The 20,935-nt window shown below is 45.4% G+C and overlaps 2 protein-coding genes across 4 annotated transcripts in view; one reads left to right on the plus strand and one right to left on the minus strand.

The window, feature by feature from the left end:
- Window positions 1-3: 3 nt before the first annotated feature.
- CPTP (ceramide-1-phosphate transfer protein) lies at window positions 4-2,062 on the plus strand (the record flags this gene model as incomplete). Its single annotated transcript, XM_026051083.1, has 2 exons — window positions 4-101; window positions 172-2,062. Coding segments are annotated over 2 exons (621 nt in total), but the record flags the coding sequence as incomplete, so codon positions are not given.
- Window positions 2,063-7,588: 5,526 nt separating this feature from the next.
- Window positions 7,589-20,935, minus strand: part of DVL1 (dishevelled segment polarity protein 1) — a 35,973-nt gene continuing 22,626 nt past the window's right edge. Inside the window, exons 6-15 of one of the 3 annotated variants that reach the window (XM_026050950.1) lie at window positions 19,636-19,729; window positions 19,142-19,211; window positions 18,199-18,338; window positions 17,808-17,884; window positions 17,282-17,349; window positions 16,697-16,843; window positions 12,698-12,829; window positions 11,792-11,959; window positions 11,131-11,337; window positions 7,589-8,551 (exon numbers count right to left, since the gene is read on the minus strand). In XM_026050950.1, the coding sequence (XP_025906735.1) occupies window positions 8,133-8,551; window positions 11,131-11,337; window positions 11,792-11,959; window positions 12,698-12,829; window positions 16,697-16,843; window positions 17,282-17,349; window positions 17,808-17,884; window positions 18,199-18,338; window positions 19,142-19,211; window positions 19,636-19,729 (1,522 nt within the window). In that variant the 3' untranslated portion in view covers window positions 7,589-8,132. Of the gene's footprint in view, window positions 8,552-11,130; window positions 11,338-11,791; window positions 11,960-12,697; window positions 12,830-16,696; window positions 16,847-17,281; window positions 17,350-17,807; window positions 17,885-18,198; window positions 18,339-19,141; window positions 19,212-19,635; window positions 19,730-20,935 lie in introns of all 3 variants that reach the window. The other 2 variants (XM_026050951.1, XM_026050949.1) reach the window with 2 other exon arrangements.

Consider the following 20,935-nt stretch of genomic DNA (forward strand, 5'->3'; position numbering starts at 1 on the left):
TTCTGCCTGCGCGAGGTGCTCGTCGCCTTCGAGGGCTGCGTGACGGAGCAGCGGGACGTGCTGCTCGGGCCCTACCTGCGCGGCTGGCGGGGGCTCATCCGGTGAGTGAGGGGCGGCCCYGCGGCGGCGCTGGCGGGGCCGCTGACGCGCGCGGCTCTCTCCCTCGCGCAGGTTCCTCAACAGCCTGGGCGCCATCTTCTCCTTCGTCTCCAAGGACGCGCTGGCCAAAATACAGATCATGGAGCGCTACTGCAGCGGCGCGCGGCGCGACGAGTACCGCACGCTGCAGTCCATGGTGCGCTACGAGGTGGCGCACGGGCTGGTGGACACGCAGCGGCGCGCCGAGCACCCCGACTCCGGCTGCCGCACGGTGCTGCGCCTGCACCGCGCCCTGCGCTGGCTCCAGCTCTTCCTCGAGGGGCTGCGCACGAGCCGCGAGGACTCCAAGACGTCGGCCATCTGCACGGACTCGTACAACGCGTCGCTGGCGCGCTACCACCCGTGGGTCATCCGCAAGGTGGCCACGGCCGCCTTCTGCGCGCTGCCCTCGCGCAACGCCTTCCTGGAGACCATGAACGTGGGCGGCCCCGACGAGGCCGTGGCCATGCTGGCCGAGGCCCTGCCCCACATCTGCAGCGTCTACGGCATCACCGAGGAGCTCTACGCCCAGCACGAGCTGCTCGACCTGCCCTGAGCGCATGCACGGACCCACASAAGTCCTCGTGGCTCCTCCAGGGAAGGCTGTTGTCACACACGAACTAACTGCTGCTCGCACCCTGGGGCACTTCTTTCCTTTTTCAGTACAGAGGTAACAGGCTGGCAAATCTATCCAAGATGCCTCACTTCCTAAGAAAAAAATATATGTGTATATACACACACACACACACACACACACACACATACAATACTCATGCACATTTTGCCTTAGCTATGCAGGAAGTCTAACACTTTGCTTAAAAGAGTTTCTTTCCTTCTTCCTCCTTCAGAACTCCAGCTAGGTTTTGTAGAGGTGCGTTGTTTTGGGGTTTTTTTTAAGCCAAAATGAGCAGTCTTAGCCACTTCTGTGCGTTGACAGCAGTAGCTGGGATCTCCCGTGCCTAAAACTCATGCATTAAACTCAGGTGTTCCAGCCCTGCTATACCCTGAACTATTTCTCTGCACATGAGCTCACTTTGCCACTTGCTTTAGAAGTTGCTCCCCGAATAGATGGGAGCTTTTGCTCTGTGTTATGTTTAAAGCCAAAAACGTGATACAGATCATGTGTCTCTGAAAGGAAGCACTTTTCCCARTGGCCACAGACTCAGCCCATGATTGCTGCTCATTCTGTAGTACCCAGTTTTAAAGATGGTGTTGCATTTTGTTCCCAAAAGATACTAGCTTTCCTTTGCATACAGCTGCATGAAGCAGGAACATCCTCTCAATGTACATTCCCCTGCTCATTACTTTTCTATATTTTATGCATCATGGGACTCAGAGCAACTTTCAGTATGCACTACACCATTATATATCCAGGTAAACCTSTTATTAATTTATATGTTTTCAAGCTGCACTTCTAAATTGTGTTTTCATGTTTTGTTTTCTTAAATGAATGTCATATGCCTACAGAAACTATCTCTGACAGGAGAAATCTGAATTTATGCTCTAAGTCACTGCTCTGAAGCGTATGGCTTCCAATCAGTGCAAGTGACTTCTATGCATGAAACACTGTATATTTATATACATATGTGTATATATACACGTGTATATATAATGAAGGACATTAAATGAAGTTTACATTGCTTTCTAAGAGCTGAAAAAACACTATACTGCTATTTTTAWAAGACATGAATACTTGGAACGCTTGTGAGAATCGCACAAATTTTGTTATATATTTTGTCTGTATCTCAAATCAGAGGCACTTGGACTAATTTGAAACTGCATGATTTGGGAAATCACCATCATGCCATGGAATTAGTCTTAACTCATCATCAAACTTAACTTTCCTCTGAAGAGCATCCTCTGCAGGAATGATTTCCTTCTTGTGTTGCTGAAGGAACATCATTTTGTGGTGTCCTATATTCCTGTCTTGCCTTTCACTAGCAGGGTCTAATTAATCTATGTAATGGACAGATAGGAACCCAAACATGAGAAACGCCATGGATGAGGTGAAGTTGGTGACGGAGCCCCTATGCTGACTACTATCTGTCAACAGTGGGGTTTTTTTGCCTGAACATAGAAAAATTAGTTTCCTTGCACATCCTAAATGGAGATTTAATTGCTCTTCTACAGTATCATAAATATCATTCCCTTTATGCCAAGACCACCTTAAAAAAATAAAAAGATAAATCTAAATAATAGAATGGAGCAGTTTCATGTTACAAACTGCATCTCATGCTGTCTCATATGTATAGGGCATTAAGTATTACAATATGATTGAAGTTTCTTAAAGTGCTTTGTTGTTCTGTGTCAAGTGAAAAATGTTAYGTCTCTTGCGGGTTTAATGCCGAAATGGTAGTGTTACCATGTGGAAATAAAAAAAAGTTGATTTTTTTTAAATAACCAGTCTGTGCAGAGTGTGCTTCAAGTAAAAGACACCATTTCCTGTATGTTTCTATGCTACTCATCTRAAGAAGTTATTGCTTAGTGACATTTGCTTTCTTGGTGTCTTGCCCTGTCTCTGAACAATGTCGTTTTTAGCCCCTTCTGTTGRTTCCTGCTGCTAAGGTCCTGCACGTGGCTTGGGGCAAGTTCAGCGTCTCGCTGCTGTCGCTGCTTCTGGATTCATCCAATGCAGAACTAAAACCTGCCCAGGCAGCGACTGCTGCACTTGGAGGCTGTGAAAGCAGCTTCGCTAGAGGGAGCTTGAACATTCTGGACAAAATCCCCTCCCTGGAAGTGCCTCCTGCAGCAGAGTCCKGCAGGGCGTAGGGGATCTCACTTCAGAGAAGGAACAGGAGCAAATAGTTTCCTGTGAGTGACTCTTACACCACTTAGAGACCTTTTGGGGCCCGTGGTTTGCGAGCGATACCTCYCGCAGAACATTGCTGCGAATTTGACTACCGAGCGTAGAGTTATGCGTTTAATGCACCTTGCTAAACAAATTCTTCCGTGGTAATTCTGCATCTCTTGAGTTCTATTTAACAAGACTGCCCAAGATCTGCTGGGAAATAGAAATCATTCTGAGGTGTAAAGGGAGCTGCCTGCATGACACGAGTTGTGCACTGCCCATTCAAACGTCCGTTCACTCATTTGAATTTCAGTAACACGTATTTGCAAAGAACATGGAAGTGCAGATAAGATGCACGGAAATGAAATGCAAATCATACTATCAAATGTCACAGCAAAATGTCCCTCCTACCTCAAAATCCATGCCAAAATCACCAGAGAGAGAGAGAAACACTTCTTCCCATTTGGACAACCTGCAAAGCAGAAAAAAAAGCCGAATAGTCTGAATAAGAACAAGCATCTCTTACTTGCATTCAGATTTGTAAGATGGCCCTGTCCCATCGAGCAGCAGAGGAGGCCCCAGAGCTGCACAGCCCTCGGTGCAAAAGCTGGGGATGTTTTACTCAAGTCTGATTTTTCTAGGTCATTTAATGCAGTTGCTGCGGCTTAACTGAACTCACCTGGTGGAACTGCACATACTCACACCTTCCATGGGCACGGCTACCCTTATACTAAAGCTCAGCCCAATCTCTGGGCTTTAAGGCTTACCAGTTAGGCTGCAAAGTGGCATCCTAATGATCCTACCATTAAAGCCCAGAACTCCAAGCTTCCTAGTCTCAGTTCTGGAGCAATCTTCTCCTGTAAAGAGGATGCAACTTCCTCATGGGCAGGGGAACAAAACACCACGACAGCAAGATTTAAGCAACACGTCACCGTTCCAGAATAAAAGGTAATGCAGTAGTGCAAAGAACTGAAGACACACGTTGCTGTTATCACATAAAATTAAAAGCTTTTTAGTCTTTAAAATAGCATTTACACATAAGCAGCTATATATTAACTATATAGACACTTGGGTTTTTAATACAATATCTACAAAAAAAAAAAGAATTCAATTATGCAATAGACATTTAACAGGAACAGTGCAGACCATGCTAGTAAGAGGTCACTCTTTGAGTAGAACCAATTCTAGAATAGGCGATAGTCTGGGTTTTCATTATTTAAAATCATGTAACATTCTTCCTCTACTGTACATAAAATTCTTTACAGGTATTTCTAATCACTGATTAGAATTAATAATTTTAAGTCAATATCATTACAATCCAGTTAAAAGCAAAACAAAAACAATTACATCAACTCATGAGCTGTCAGTTTCGAGATGGAACTGCCCATTCAAATAGAACAAAAATAATATCAAAAGTCAACGTCTGTGCATCATTGCTTGCCATCCAATATACCTTTGGATAAAGTGTCTAGGGGACTGTAACCTTGGAGAAGTTTTTTGCTTTGAAAGTTGAGTTTCTTAACGGGASGTCAAAGACAACAGCAGGGCTTTTTGCCAAAACATTGAATTTCAGAAAGTTAATAGATGCCTTCCTCCCATGTKTGGCTAGGAGGGGTCATCCCAAACTGTTTATTTTGCACGTTTATTTTCTATGATCTTCCAAACGCACCTGTTAGTCCTTGTAGAAAGCTGTGGGCAGGTAGGCACGAGTACTGAGCTCACTGCAGAGCACAGGCAGATGCTGAAAGTCTTATTTGCAGAATTATAAAAACGTCCACCATTTAGGTGTCCTGCATGAGGTTATTCGACTGCCTTGTCCAGCAACCTCATTACCTCTCATGGTAAAATTAGGGGTAGATCTCACATTTTAGAGTCCAGCCAGTGCCAGTTACTTGACACAWAAATTACAGCTCTGTGTCAGGCCCTCATGTAAGCAACAGTCTTACAGGACTCCAGCCTTATTCTTTTCCACCTGGCACAGGTTACTTTCTACCTTGAGTAACTTCCTGAACTYGAGTGGCACTTGCAGTTAAGGACTCCATATTACACAGAGAAATACAGAGGCACGGACAGGGGCTGGGAAATCTCCTGTCCTCATTCACTTCTGAAAAGGAAGAGAGAGCAGTGACTTAGCTTTCCACTCACTGAAACCAGCCCCTCCGCCGGAGCTCATCGGTGACTACAAGGGAGCAGGAAGAATCTGCCTTTTTGCTCACACAAGAATTTGCCTTTTTGCTCACACAGAAATCAGCCTTTTTGCTCACACGATGGCCCTGATGCGCTGCAGCGTTCACAGAAGGGGCACAGATAACATTTTGCTCTTCACAGGCAGCACGCTCGACACACTCTGCAATATTCGCCAGCCATTAGCACATCTGTGGGTACATTCTAAGCAATTAATATTCTGCCCAGAATAGATGCCTGATTTTGGCTGGAGCTTGTTCAGGTCACACAGGGCTTTCTAGCCAGTAAGTGCCCAATTTAGCAGCCTGATTTCCTCTGCAACAAGCACTTTCCCACACCTACGTCAGGGACCGTCAGCCTCGTTTGGGAGTTACCCAYATACAGAGAAGTACAGAAACAGTCATTTGCACAGAGCAGCAAACGCCACAGGGCACAGCACAGCTTCTGCCAACAGCACAACACGCACACAGGCACAAAAGCGAGCAGGTAACGTATACTGCACACTGCAATGTATACTGCAGCTCTTCCAAAGGTGCGAGGCTCCTGCGGGTGCTCAGGCTGTGCCCTTCTGCAAATACCTTATTAAAATKACAGTCTTTGCTTTCTGTCCCCTAAGTTCTGCCTTAAGACAAAGCAGATCAGAAAAAAAACAAAACATAGTAAGAGATCAGAAAAGCTGATTTAAATGTACATCCACTAGTGATTGTCAGTAAAGTCACAGGCTCCATAACGGTGTCTTTAGAGACACAGGAGACAGAGAATTTTACCCTGATTTATTTCATTATTTTAAATGTCAGTCTTCCCAACGGTCTATTGGATTGGGCTGGTGTCTTTGCCGAGTTTCTGGCGGAAGTAGGAAAGAAAAAGAAGGAATATGGTTGCACAGTCAAGCTTTAGACAGGGTCACGTTTTTGAATAAAATCATCACCCAATTTGCAATCCATGATAGCCCAGCAGACAGATTATAAGGAAATTATAATTTCCTTATTGTAAGGATTATAATAAGGATTATAAAATAGATTATAAGGAAAGCACCACTGTCTAAAATGTAATACTGCTTTAGGGGGATTTTTGGTGAGCAATAAGCCCAATAACACTCAGCTGGTTTAGAAGCTCAATAATTTGGGTACCTCATGGGAGTGGCGATATTTCCCAAAKGCCCAGATTCCTTTCAAAAATAAGTCTTAGACCTCCAAGTTAACACAAACACTTGGAAAGGTTCCTGTGAGTTTTGTAAAAGGGGGATCTTCCTATATACACACAGATCTGTAAAGAGAGTAGGAAGAAAAGGGCAAGACACACCAGAATGAACAACATACAGAAGGGATGGTTTGGAAAGTGCTTTTTCAGGGTGCCCAAGGAACGTGAAGCTACACGTCTGCAGTGAAAAAGATGCACTTTTCTGACATTCATATTGGAAAGCACAGAACATAACAGAAAGGAGCTTCTTTTTGGGGAAGAAAATGCTTATATAAAGACTGATTTTAAAGCACCTGTCCTAAAACCTGTCAGAAAGTGGTATATCTGAAAGGAGACTTAACTGAGGCACAGCCCCATTGCYGAACGCCACTACATGGCTGCAGATTTATGGATTATTTCCTATTAGAGGAGCCCTCATACCCAGGTGTGGAGTGTGCTCTTAACACCCCCGGACTCAGATGCTTTTGGAAAAGCTTCATAAGCTTCAGAAAGGCTTCCTGAGCACATTTTATAAGCGCGCATGGCCTCAGAGCCAAAACCAGGCAGCAGGGAAATCTTGGGGAGATGCAACACAGCATTTCTCAAGCCARAGCTCCCCAGCAGGAGCCTGATCTTTAGGGTCTTGCTCAGGTATAAAGATTCAATCCCTGTAAGTTTGTTCGCAAAACACCCCCTGCCTCTCTGCTAACAGGTAGCTCCCATCTATGCCCAATGTGTGTCCCCTTGGGTGAGAAGGCAATTGGGATTAGCCACCTCCAGGCTTCTATTTCAGTGCAGAGATGAAGTTGGGGGGGGGGGAAAGGAATTAGACCATTCAGAAATGGAAGGAAAGAGGTGACCAAAACTCACACCCACATCCCAGCAGCAGGAAGGCTTCACCTTCCTCTCTGCCAGGCTCAGACAGGTATCCCCTGCACAAGGGCAGGGCTGCAGCTACAACAGCAGAATGAGGTAGCAGCAATTGTCCTACTTACGTGGAAACAGCTAAAACGAGTGAGCAAGAAGAGAATGGACACGTCTGTCAGCAGGAACATGACTGAAATGCCCGGGAAGAGCCTGCAGTGACAGCGTCACCACTGTGACACCAAATGAAACATTGCAAGGTCTGCACAATGAACGCACACAGCAGCAAGACTCTACCGCTCCCTTGATAGGGTAACATCCTAAAAATAAAATAAAATTGATTTATACTCCCTTGTCGGCAGACGAAGGCAGTCAGAGTTTTGTCTGTCTGGGCACTGATCTTTTCCAAGCACATGTTGCACATGCACTTGCAGGTGCTGTATCTGCTCTCTAGAGCAYTGGGCAACCAGAAACATCATTACGGGGAAGATCCAAAGATCCAAGATCCCCAACAGCCACCTCGTTCTTGCAGGAGAAAAAGGGACTGTGGAGGGGGGAATAAAGGTGCTACTATGCGTACAGGACATTTGKAAGTTCTATAAAATATTAGTCCTTGCATCAGCCAAAACCCAAACAACATTAATTGCACTGAAAGCAGGTGCCACAATTTCCAAAGACCATAACGTGAGCATACACTGCCAGTCACAGCCTGAAACAAGAAGGGATGAGAGAAAAAAAACAAAAGAGAACAGAAAAAGATGCTGATATCTCAATGTGCTGATACGTAACAATCCCAGGAGGTTATTTTTTTGCTCGTCTTTTGTTTTTATGTGATTTTTTTGTTGGTTTTTTTTTTGTTTTGTTTTCTGCAACACACAATTGCAAACCAGGAAGGCGTGACATGCAAGACAGCCGAGCTGCTCCTCTCAAGCGCCGGGCGAGCCCCCGCGCCGCCGGCCGAGTCCCGGGGCGCCTCCTCTCACATGATGTCCACGAAGAACTCGCAGGGGTTGCCCATGGCCTTCTGGAAGGACTGCCGGCTCCCGGTGAGCTCCGGCGGCACGGCGCTCAGTTCCCTCACGGGCGGCCCTCCCGGCGGCCCGCTCGTCGTCCCGTACACTTTGGCAGCCGCCTTGGGGAGGCCGTAGAGCGGGGGGACGCCCGGGGGCCCGTACGAGTGGTGGCTCTGGTGGCTCCTGTCGCTCGGCGCCGCCGAGAGGTGGCTGCGGTGGCTGAGCTGGCTGAGGGGCCGCTCGCGCCGCGCGCCGCCGCTGCCCCCGCTGCGCGCCGTGTGCTCCGACTCGCTGCCGCTGCCCGCCGACTTGCGCTCCTTGTCCCGGCCAAGGGCCCTCCTGCTGTTCTCGCTGGTGCTTCGGTTCGAGCCGCTGCTTTTGCTTCCTGCGGCGGGAGGGATGCACGGGGAGAAGAGAAGGGGAAGGCAGGGTTATCTCGAGTCCGCCGCTGGCTCCGCGCACCGACGCCCAGCAAAACGCCGCAGGTCCAGAGGTGACCACAAGGATGGCAAACCCAGGCCTCGACGCGCTACTGATGACGGATGGCATTAGCGGTGACAACTGGTAGAAGAAAGCTGACAAACGTGTGCCATGCACGGGTCCACACTGACACCTCCAGGGGCTGTACCAAAAGCAAACGCCGGTTCTGAACTGCTGCCTGAAGCCCACGAGCCCAAACTGCTCCTCGTGCGCAGGGCAGGAGCAAAGCCTGCAGGTAGCAGCAGATCCTGGTCTCCTGACTCACGAGCCAAATCAAACCTCGCTTGGTTTGGCTCATGAGTCAGGAGACCAAAATCTCAGACCAAATCCTGTTTGGTTTAAGCTGATTTCAGCTGTCTGTGTCTTTGCTCTCCTCCACTGGCATGTGCTTTTCAAAGGGTCTGATCTCCCCTGTGCTGCTCTCGGGCACCCCGGGCACACTTAGGGCCAGATCATGCTCAGTTAAACGCTGTCCTTTTGCTGGCCTCAAACCCTTGGGATCCACACTGCTTTGCTGCTGGGAATGCTTCACAAAGGTTATGGGCTGAATTGCTCTGAGATGACTCCGTATATATAATTATCTAGCAGGTTTTTAAAATTATGCAGGATGCTCCTAATAGATGCAATTTTAYTTAAATTAATTTGGAAGGGTAAACAACTCCTACTGTCTCCAGTGCAGCCCACTGGTTACAGTGGGAGAAAATTCCCGGATTACTTTCCCTCTTCCTCAGCTGACATCCTCTGTCCCCCGAGGCACCCTGCTGCCTTTGGCCCAGCTGTTCAAACCATCCTCAACGTGAGCCCTCCTCCACGTCCACTGCCCGTCCCCAAGGGCTCCTCAGCACGGCACAGTCACACCGAGCTCCAACAGGTCACTCTGCTAATGCCACAGGACTAGATCACTGGGACGGGCAGAGCACCCAKGACCATTTGAAAGAAAATAAAAGAAAATAAAAATACAGCTAAACATTTGGGTCACAGGAGTCTAAATGATCATGCTGTGAACTCAGTATTATTATGGAGGCGTTTGAAGCTTACCAATCCCCTAGAGTCAGCCATTCCTTTATGAATCCTTCAGTCTAATGCTTGCTCAGAACAAAACAAGGGAATAACAGTTACAAAACAAGAAACAACACAGCAGTGTAGTTTCCAAAACAAGGAAAGAGTTGAAATTCTTCAAAATTGAACACACCTGATGTCTTTCACACAGCTTTCTTAGCTGGTAACACAGGTTGCATGGATAAAATTCCCAACCTTTCCCATTCCAGCAGCAGTGGTCTACTGCCCATGGACCCAGCTGCCAAAGACGCCAAATCTCTCCCAACACAACCAGCCTGCAGCTCTAAAGCTTCTGGATATTACTGTGAGCTCCTCATGGAGGAGTCCTATCTGGGGATAAGGTGGGAAGTAGCAGTGCTAAAATTTTACAAAAAAAAGGCCCTGTCATGGGACTCTTTTGCCCKAATTTGTAACAATCAAACTGGTTGCAGTAAATGTGAAGAAGCTGCACCCAAGGTATTGGATGTTGGCTGCAGAAGCACAGAGAATTCTCACCTATTCTTTATTGGCAGCATTTTCAAAAGCAAAATTCCATTTAGAAATGCGTTCTTCTTCCTGTTGGCTTGGGTTTTTTGTTTTGTTTTGTTTTGGTTTTTTTGTTTTGTTTTGTTTTGTTTTTTTTTGTAGTGGGTATTGCCTGGACAGCTATAAAATAGACCATTTTTACTCACTAAATTTTAAAAATGGATCATAACATGATCGTAGAGCAGAAAAGGAGGAGGTCAGGTTTTTAATCCATGCAGTATTACCTTTTTATCCCTAACATATATTACAAAGACGACTCTCCTCCCTGTGAGCAGCATTTCAGCCCTGTAAACCAGCAGCCTGGCTGCCTCACACTTGTCTCCCACAAGCGAGGAGGGTGATTCACCCTGTGTATTTAAGCGAAAGCCAAGAGCACCTTGGTTCTAATCCCTTTTCCATCAGCAACCTGTGGCCTGATTTCCAGCTGYACCGAGTGACTGTAGCCTCCACTGACGGCAAAGGCTCCATCCTCTAAAAAGAGAGGCAATGCTAATATTTATGCATCTGTTCAACAAGGATTGAGTCATTCATGCCTGATCAGCATTATTTGAGCACTAGTTTTCCATATGCTGCTGTTGAGCAGAAAGCTACAGCCTGGATACAATAAGGAGCTCGGAGCTGCTTCCCCCCCTGGCATTCYGTACAGGATACAAAACGACCATGTCAATTAGGCAGCATGTAGCACTGATTTTGTTAAAATGCCCCTGGTTTCAGGCCAGGGCTGAAAGGCTGACTCCATCACACGCACACMAACAGTGTGGATTCGACGCAGACACGCCGAACCCACGCGGAGGACACACGCAAACCACGAGACAGGAGCACAAACAATACGAGGGAGCTCAAGCAAATGACCGGGGATAATGGTAACTGTGGAGTGACATGCCGGATTCACCAGCTTACCTTCACTTTGCTGGCTCCCCGCACTGCCGCTGCCGTAGCTGAACCCTGGGTCTTGGTACGCTGGTGGAAAACACGGAGGGGGCAGCGGATACTGATAGGGGTATCCTTGGCCTAGAGGCCAAGGAGCAGCAGGGTGCGGAAGCGGCGCCAGCGTATCCTGATCCGAGGCTCCGCTAGAACCATTGTTCAGGTTCAGGGCAGCCATATCTGGAAAGGAAAGAAGAGGTGAAAAGTGTTTTTCTTCACTTGCAGTTGATTCCTGAACATTAACAAGGTCTGACCTAGCACTTGGTATGATGGACTCAATCTCCAGAGCTCACTCAAAATACCACACATGGGAGGGCAAACACGCAAGACAGTAGCACTGCAGTACTGCATTTCTGTACGTCGGGGGAGAATCATCCTCATTTTATAGGCTGGGAGCTGAATGGAACTGCTAAGCCCAAAGTATGGGCCAAGAAAGCAACCCTGCTTTCTCGAGCCCCAGCACCATGTCCTGTTTGATGAGTCCATCCTTCTTTTCCAGGTGCTCTACATCCAACAGGAACCGTCAACCGTTTGCCACGGAACAGCAAACAGGGAACAGCGCCACGGGACGCACTGCGGCACGGAGCAGACGGCAACGCGCGGCTCGGCCCTCGCAGGCCCCCGGGGAACTTACTGCCACAGAGGTCCCCAAAGACATAATAGCACTGCTCTGAGAAGGTGATTTTGTTCACAGTGTGCCTGAGGTAGCCGTGTTTTAACATGCTGCTGGCGTATTTTCGAGCCTCCCGTCGGTCTTTGAAGCCTTCCACGTGTGTGTAGAGCCAGTCAACCACATCTGCTCCTGAAATGAGGAGAAGACACTGAAGCATCCAAGTGCATTTTTTTATTCTGAGCTAGCAGTGCTGCTGTGCTGAGCTGAACACAAATACAAGCATGTAAGTATCCTGCTGCAAAGAGCTTAAAATGTCATTTTCATCAGCAGTTTATTCAGTCTGCTACTAAACTTTGCCGTAAAGAGCCTTTTAACAATTCATATCAACACCAAACGTTAATTAAGAAAGCACAGAATTATCTTGCACCCAAGCCGAATACTACATTTAACAATAGCAACAAATAAATGTTGAGAAAATGCTACTGTTCAATTGTTGAATCCCTTCTGAATCACACTCATGGAAATGACTTAGGATTTACAGAACAGAATTGGTAGGAAAGTCACTTTCCTCTGGGCAGATGCTGGATTGTCAAGAGACCTGGRTGTCAATACAAAAACAGGTTGCGTCACAGGATAGTCTCAGATCAAAGGCAGACTACCTTTGGTAATATGAAATATAATTTAAGTGTTTTATTAAGGTTGCACAGCTGTCTAGGATTAGAATTACAAAACCTGCTGCCCTTCTGAGCTTAAGTCAGGAGCTCAATCCCAGGCTCAACTGAGTGACTGGTTCTTCCCTGTACCAAGGAAATACCCAGCACAGGGAATATAACAGGTGACAGGCAAATCAAAATTACATATAAAGTTTCTGCAGCCTATTTCTAAAATGCCCCAGGTTTACCCCCAGCTCATCTTTGATCTGCTTACCTATTACTGCGTTGGAGATGGTAATTTTTAACCACATCCTGTCCCGGATTTCAAGGCCTGAGTCCGGTAGTTGCATAACCTTGACAATAGTAGCCATGTCGCTCTTCACAGTTAAGGGAGATTCTTCCAATTCTAAAAGGAAAAACGTTACATGCTTCTCTGAAACGAACCACCTCTCACAAGAGCTTCTCAGCTTGTCTGAGTGAAGCAAAACACAAGCGCACCCTTAGCAAGGGCAGCAATTACAGCATTCACACCAATTCTCCAGAAATTGACTCAGAAACCAGTTTAGTTGTTGAGATGCTGCGTCCCTGCACATCCTGAATCCACCAACCCACTACAGACCAGCCCTGCACTGTTTCAGTCCACAATGCATTAAGATTTTCAAAAAGAAAACCCCAAGAGTTTTAAGGTTTTCATTTCTAATTGCCATTAATAACCCTTGCCCACCCAGAGGTTCAAAACACTATATCTATATGCAGACCTCTTCAGGGCAAGGTCTTTTGGCCTGTGCTTTAACTTTGGGGTTTATCATCAGGATACGCCTCTGCAGAAAGAAAATGACCATGTCTCAAGTGGGTATCAATCCCTATTTGTTTTATTAATGCTTGGACAGGGCCATAACTGGGGAGCATTTAAATTAGAAGAGAAAGCTTCCATACCAAGTTGAAGGCTGGTGGATGCCCTTAAAAATAAAAGAAAAAAAAACAAAACAAAAACTTACCAGGCTCTCAGTGCTGCCAGTCTTAAATGAGCCATCAACTCATTTAACAGCAAAAACCCTCTTTCCCCCAGCATCTTCCTTTTGGACTTAGAAAAGCTCTTCCCAAATGCTTCAGYCCTCACTGCCCTGTCCATACTTCAGACTCCCTTGTGGGCAGAGCTGGCTCACCAGACACTTCCCTGGTGATTTCTTATTAGAAAACCACAACAAGAGGGCCCAGGTTCACCCTGCTGAACTGAACTGCCTGCTCTGGAGTCTGGTTCCTTTAAAACAAAATCCTCATTTATCACATCTGGAGGCAAACAGGCCTCTCACACTGGCAGTTCAGGGGGTGAATCTGTCTGTCCAGAGGACTGTGTTCTTTGGATGTCCCACAGAGCATCCTCCCCATTCAAAAACCAGACCCTGCCCAGGGCCATAGGTCAGACCCAGCTCCAGGAAGAATTCCGAACCCTTCTCCCAGCTCACCCACTTCCCAAGGAAYGAGTTTTGCTCCGTTCCAGCAACTCGAGTTTCTGATAGAAGGTGCAAGCATGAAACAATGAAAACTGAAAGTGCTTCCTTTGGTACATGCACTGCGAATACACTTTAAATATCACATGCCATCTACGCATGAAGTTCCAACACCTTAAAGTCTGAATAGACAATAAAATTTTGCTCTTGCTTTTTAAAGTTAGTTTGGTTAGTGGCAAAAAGCAACATGTTTGGAAAAAAAAAAAAATCAGAAATCGATTTATGTAGGTAGGCAGCAATAAACTTCATCTTCCTGGAAACCTGAAAAAATAAAGAACTAACATAGAATAATCTGACTTGTGTGATGCTGATTTATATGGCCCCAAAACCTCAGGTACTCAATCACTAATGTGGATGTGACYGTGCAAATGTTTCAGATGACAGAACTTCAGTTTTGATCCAGAGGCCAGAAAGCAAAAGGAAGCTACTCAGATGGAAAGCAGAGTTACTTGATTCATTTACATTCTCCTGGCCTTGCTGAATAAACAGAGCAAAGCAGAAGACATTCACAGTACTTAAAATAAGAAACCTGAAACACCCTTTCCCTGGTCTAAGAGGGCTCCATGAATTCACTGCCTCCACTTTTACAGCCAGACACCGTAGACCAGGTGTTATATCTGCCTCAAGTACCAGGGATTCTAGCCCAGAGGAGGAAATCCTGCACTGGAACATGAACATTCAGAAAGACCCCCTCTGACTGCAGCTCTTTGGATATAAATGYGTGTTCTCTTCCTCTCGCTCCTCCTCCTCCTTCCTCTTTATCCCAACTCTGCTTTTCCAGCAGAAAGTTCCCCTCACAGGTGCCGTTTGCCCCAGGGCCCTGCGGTGCTGCCTCCAGGAACGTTTACACCACTGAACCATGGAAAAAGGGATTAAATAAACAACAGCAGAGGTGGCAGTAAAGGTAAGGAATATTCCCCGGGTTCTTGCATTCAGAAAAGGAAACGGTGTATGTCACTGGCATAGAAATGAAAAGCTATCTCCAGAAACATGGTTCTGCTCCCAAAAAACTTTATTTTAAAAAGTATGATTGAGAAGATCTGTGCATTCCACACTTCTCAATCATTTTACTATATTCCAAGGCACCCGATACATGAATGTTTCAAGAGGAATGTAAACAGAGCGAGACTCTAACTGTTTGACAGTGATCAGCAGATACATTCAACTCCAGCAATCCTTAGCACCAACAAGCCTAAAAACACATCTCAAGGTAAAACAGTCATGGCATAAAGTGGCCCGCTTGCTTTTTACTGTTGATATATTCCCCCTTCAGAGCTGCCACCTGCTACCTAAAGAGAAGCTGGGCTACTACTCTTATAAAAAAGACAAAACCTCTTTCAATTCAAGGTGAGGTAATAATTCCAAGCAATTATCAGTTTATGAAATCAGAGATGGTGAGAGGAAAAAAAAAAAAAAAAAAAACAGGCAGACACTCATGTAGTCTCTTAGATGCTAAGGCAACATCAAGTAAGAGTCAAAATTAGAACTCTGGCATTTCAGCCACATATTTATCTGAGAGAGATTCTGACACTAGTCTATAGACTAGACACTGGTCTTTAAAATGATGTGTTTTTTTTAAATCCTTTATCTCTGGAAAAATCTTACAAAAAGCAAAAATTGCTCTGACCAGTCTTTCTGATTCAGGCTGTGGGTCTGGCAGATGCTGCCCCATGCCTGCCTTGTTGAGCATGTTACCTGAGTTGCAGTGAATGCATCCTAAACTAGCACCTCCTCAGAACTTTAAAGCCACCTCATGACTTGTATCCCTGTATAAACATATAAATTCCCTTGCTACAGGTGAACCAATCTGATAGAGAGGCTGCCTTTCCAAGAAACTCTTCCCTATGAGTATTACAGGAAAATGACACATATTCATGGTGTCTAAAGTTCAAAACTTTCCTGTCAAGATCCTAGTATTTATGCCTATTTAAAAAGAATGCTTCTTTCCTTAACCAGGACTTCACTGGACAGGCATCTAAGGAATACCTGTTCCTTATTTATTTGCTTTGCCTTAGGGCCACATATTTCAAACTAAATGTTTATCCTACACTTCTAATAGAAAGAAAAGGAAGAACCAAGTAGAGGAAAAGCTCATATACTTTAAACAAAATTTTTCAARATGAAGAGTCATGGAAACTCAACTGTTTATATGGATACGATTATTCTGGAGACTGCCACAGACAGACAAACCAGGAAAAAAGGCTGAACTTTAACCTTAATTGCAGGTGGGAGGTTAAAATTGTTTCTCCCCTGTTCAAGAAATTCCATAAAAAGGAATTGTACCATACTACATATGTGAGGGAAAAGCACACAACAGGCTATGCAGATACCAGTGCAAGGCTCCCTAATGTATACTAACATAATTATCCAGTGCTATCTACCTGGAAAGAAACGATTCCCATCTCCAAGAAGAACCAAAATAAAAGCAAACAAAAACCCCGCAGTCAAATGCAAGGAAGATGACCCCATGTTTACCTGAGGGGATAAATCTGGAGCCCTGCCTTAAAACTTTTAAAGAAGCAAAAGCCACTTCCAGTTCCCAAATGCAAACTATGGCAAGACATCGCTGTGTGCAATTCTGACCTTCAAAGAAAGGGTTTTATGCTCCCCACAGCATTTAGAGATTTAAGAAAACATTCAAGAGTTCTGTGGTGGTTGTCGTTTTCATCGTGCTTGTGGCTGGGGTCGGTTTTGCGCACACCTCTGCACTGCAGGCCCCGAGCAGAAGACGCCTGCCCTGTGCTGGCCGCAGTGTGACTTACTTTCCGAATCGGGAATTGAGCTTGTTAGTGAGGAGCTGGTAGATGTGGTGATGCTCATGGAGGGGCTCATACCGTAACGGGGGTACGCTCCCGTCATGGCTGTGGTATGAGAGATCCACGCCGCAGGGTCAATCGGCCTCACCGGTTCTGCTGCAAAACAACCACAAAGGTAGAAACAAGCAAACGGAATCAGATCTGCAGGAAACAGCAGGATTGAAGTAAGGGAATGTTTTGGAATGCACAATTCTGACCATGTCACTGAGTTTAGAATCTAAAATGGTTTATTAACTCTTTAGTAACACTAAAAATATCTGTCCTCTAACCTTGCCACAGATACAGCCATCAAACAGCTAAGAGCTCGATCCAGGCCTACACAAATCTAAAGGACTCCTCCAATTTTAGCAGGTGCTTAAGGGCCTCGATGGCTATCTTAAGACTTTGCCTCCAAATAAAAAGCAAACAATACATCAAAACTTCAAACTAAAAACAGGGAAAGGAAATTTGTCATATGTCAGAGTAGCTGAAAGTGTTTGAGGTCTTGCAGGCTCTACACGAGTCCACCAAGGAGCACAGACATGCACTTACCCCTGGGGATGGTGAAATAGCTCCTGGGAGTGGGGTCCCAGCATTTGGCTACCGTTAGGCTAATGGGTCTAGAAAGAAAGAAAAGAGACTGGGATGAATTTCCTTGTAGAAGCTGTGAGGATCACAGTGAACTCCTTTGATTAACTTATTCCTATGCGGCAGTTGTTAAGGACATTTTGAGAAAGCTTTTGTCATGCTAGTCAAGGTATATTCAGCATGAACCAGTATCAGGTTGTTTCAATTTTTCCATCTATCAGCAACACTACTGGTGAAAACTTGACTGATAAGCTCTGGGATTTTAAAGCTCTGACTAGAGGAACAAACAGTGCCAACAAAACCAGGCAACTCCTAGTTTGTGTTGCTTTTAGCTGGTAAATTGGAATCAGCCTCACCTATTCAGAGCCGAGATTGGCAGCTACACTCGATTGCTTATTCAGACCAAAACGTTGACTCTTCTGACATTTGCTCAGCAGTAATAACTGCGTGAGGAGGATAAGAAGCAAAGCAGATTTTGGGAGAAGCTCACCCCGGCTTGGAGACTATTTCCCGTAAAACTCGTACTGCGTCATCATTGCTCATGTTCTCAAAGTTGACGTCATTCACCTGAAACGTTGGAAGACACAGAGGTCAGGCTTTGCAACAGGAGAGTTAAAAGCCATTTTACTTATTTGCTCCAAATGTATTTGCCTTATAAGTGCTTCCATTCTTCTGAGCAGCTGCAGCAATGTCTTGATTCTCAGAGCACATAAACCATCCAGCAAAGTGTCGGCAAAGAGTTAAGAGTTTCATGTAACACATTCCTCCCGCTACAGGTGAACTCTGTTAACTGATTGTTAGGGCCCTGAATCTGGTGGGATGGTTGAGCTGAAGCCACTAATGCATGAGCCAGCAGCACGTATTTTTGGACATGGACCAACCTGCAGAAGCATGTCTCCTGGTTCAATTCGTCCATCTGCTGCCACAGCCCCTCCTTTCATAATAGAGCCAATGTATATGCCACCATCGCCCCGGTCATTGCTCTGTCCTACAATGCTGATCCCCAGGAAGTTATACTTTTCTATACAGATAGAAAGTGGAGGGTGGGAAACAAACAAACAAACAAACAAGGTGATTGGAATGATAGTGAAAAGCTATCGCCAGGCTACTTCAGACCTTACATCAGTACATGGCTTTCTCGCAGCACATCACCTGGGCCATGCTTGATTTATTACAATTAGCTCTTTACTCTTCTGGTCTGTGTCTGGCCTGGCATGTTCGCGGCAGCGAGGAAGAATTGCTAAGCACTGTTCTTTTCAGGCCAGACACTGAAAAGTTGAATTTAAAAATAGGCAAGAGCAATGACATTGAAAAGACGTGTCTACACCTAGAAATTAAGCACATGATCAGCATTAGGCAATGTTTGTTTTTCCACACCTTAGAAAGGCAGAAAGAATTTGGTGTTACTGAAAAAAAGCTGGACTCATAGTCCTGAACGTTTCCATCTGGCTAAACAAAGAAATGTATGAGCAGCAAAAAAAACAAACTTCAGTGCTGCCCTGTTTGTTCCTTACAGTAAGCCTGACCCTTTACCATTCCTAGGAAGAATATACCATTTCCCAAGTTCACAGTTCCAGCTCCTTTCCTGAGCTTGCCAAGAATTACACTTCTCTATTTGTGCAACTGACTCACAACGGTCCTGTGCTGGACCAACCGTGGGCAACAGATTGTCGACAGAACAACCACTCTCAACTGCTACAGCCTTCTGTTCAAACTGCAGTCATTTCACTTAGGGGAACTTTCAAATGGGTTCACAGGCTGCTGCATCGTGACAAAAATACACTTAGATCATTTAAAATTCATCATTAAAAGCTTATTTCTTACCCATGTTAAGCGTGACAGTGATGATATTTAGGGACATAGTAGAATCAGTGATGCTGCTGAACGAGGATGACTGCAAAATACAATAGAATTCTGTTTTTAAATAGCTCAAAGACAGGCAATAAAAGGCATCACTGAAGGCAATTTTATCAGGAACTGAGGAATCATTTCTGTTTGGAAGGTATACAGACATTACAGTGGCCTCCTCCAAATACTGTTTTTCATTGAGAATCTGTGAGGAAATGGGCACGTTCTCTGAAAGCTGCTCAGGGACACACACCCAGCCAGCTCCCATAGTGAAGCTCTCAAGGGCGGTCCAAGCCGAACCCCTCGTGCTTCCTGACTGCCCAACATGCAGAGCCATGGAAATATTAAGGTGTCCAGAGCACCCTGGAGCCAAGGGAGTCTTTCCAGTGAATTCAAGGGGGCAGATGATCTTCCCAAGTTGCATGCCACGCTCAAAGCCCCTGCTGCTGGAGCTGCCGGGCCAGCCTCACCCTGTCGATCTGCCGCATCCTCTGTTTCCTCCTCCTGCGCTTATGCTTCCGAATGAGCCGTGACGAGGTGCTTTGCTCGGTGGAGCTGCTCAACCTGCAGGGAATGCACACCAAATTGCAGCTCTGCAAAGCTCAAAAAAGCTACTGATTGTCACGAATGAAGAACATCAACACCCGGGTTTAACTCCCCAGTGTTCCCAGCTAACCCATCTTCCAGGACCTAACAGTSAACCAGTCCTAAAAGAGTCTCTCACATTAGTTTCAGAAAGTTCACCCTCAACAGACATTACAGAAACATTTTTATGTGCCTAAATGCTGGCTTCTTCATAGACAAATATTAGAAGATGGTGTTGAAAAACATGAGTAAAGAATAAATAAGAGAGTAACTATATTACACTACAGAAACCACAAATGTAGGACTCAACTTAGGTTTTTTCTCTCTTCTTGCGAGAAGCTGGGCTGTGATTTTAGCTGTATTAATAAAACTATGTGCAATGCAGCTCTGGCTAGACTCCTAGTGTGTGTGAGTGTATTTGTAAATAACAGGTTCCAAGTACAGAGCAAAGATGAAGAAAAAAATCAGGAATTATAAGCACCAATTTCTTGCACTCCCTGCTGGCCGAAGTCCTGCCTGTATTTTTAACAGAAGGGCTTATGAGTACCACAGGGAAGATTTTTAAAAAGAAAAATCTACATTCCTCAAAGGAAAAAGAGTAACAAAATATTTGTTAAATTAAAGCCACTCATATATTTTTAAAAGAACCACTGTTAATTCTAAAGTGAGAAATGAACGTAGATTATATTTTCACAGTGAATTATTTCAGTTACTTCAGAATAAGAATACTAGTTGTTGGTTGCTGACAGTGACCCTACAGCCACACGTGCTCAAGTTCTAGATGCTTATTTGCTTAAGAAAAGCCAAGCAGAAGCAAGCTATTGAAAAGCTTACGGGGAGCATCTTATATCAATCTTCAATCAAAATATCACCAACCACCTGCAGAAGCCACTACCTTCCCATTATATCATAACTGCAAGATAAAGGGAAAAAAATAATTGCAAACTTTTTCTCTTTTCCTGCATCCCCCCTAAAAGAAAGGGATTAAGTGAAAGAGCAACAACAATTCTGTTTGCTGAGTTTCCAAAAATCAATAAAACTACCTCGGTACTTGCAGAGCTTCTGACAGGGACCCGCCTGCACTATAGAAACGACACCCTGGGCCACACACAACAATGCAGCCGAGTGAATTTTGCTAAACGTCAACCCCCTCCTAAAGCAGCGCAAACCTCAGCAGCTCCTCGC

This window comes from Nothoprocta perdicaria, unplaced genomic scaffold, assembly GCF_003342845.1.
Source record: "Nothoprocta perdicaria isolate Ctin4 unplaced genomic scaffold, notPer1 scaffold_72, whole genome shotgun sequence".
Lineage (NCBI taxonomy): Eukaryota > Metazoa > Chordata > Aves > Tinamiformes > Tinamidae > Nothoprocta > Nothoprocta perdicaria.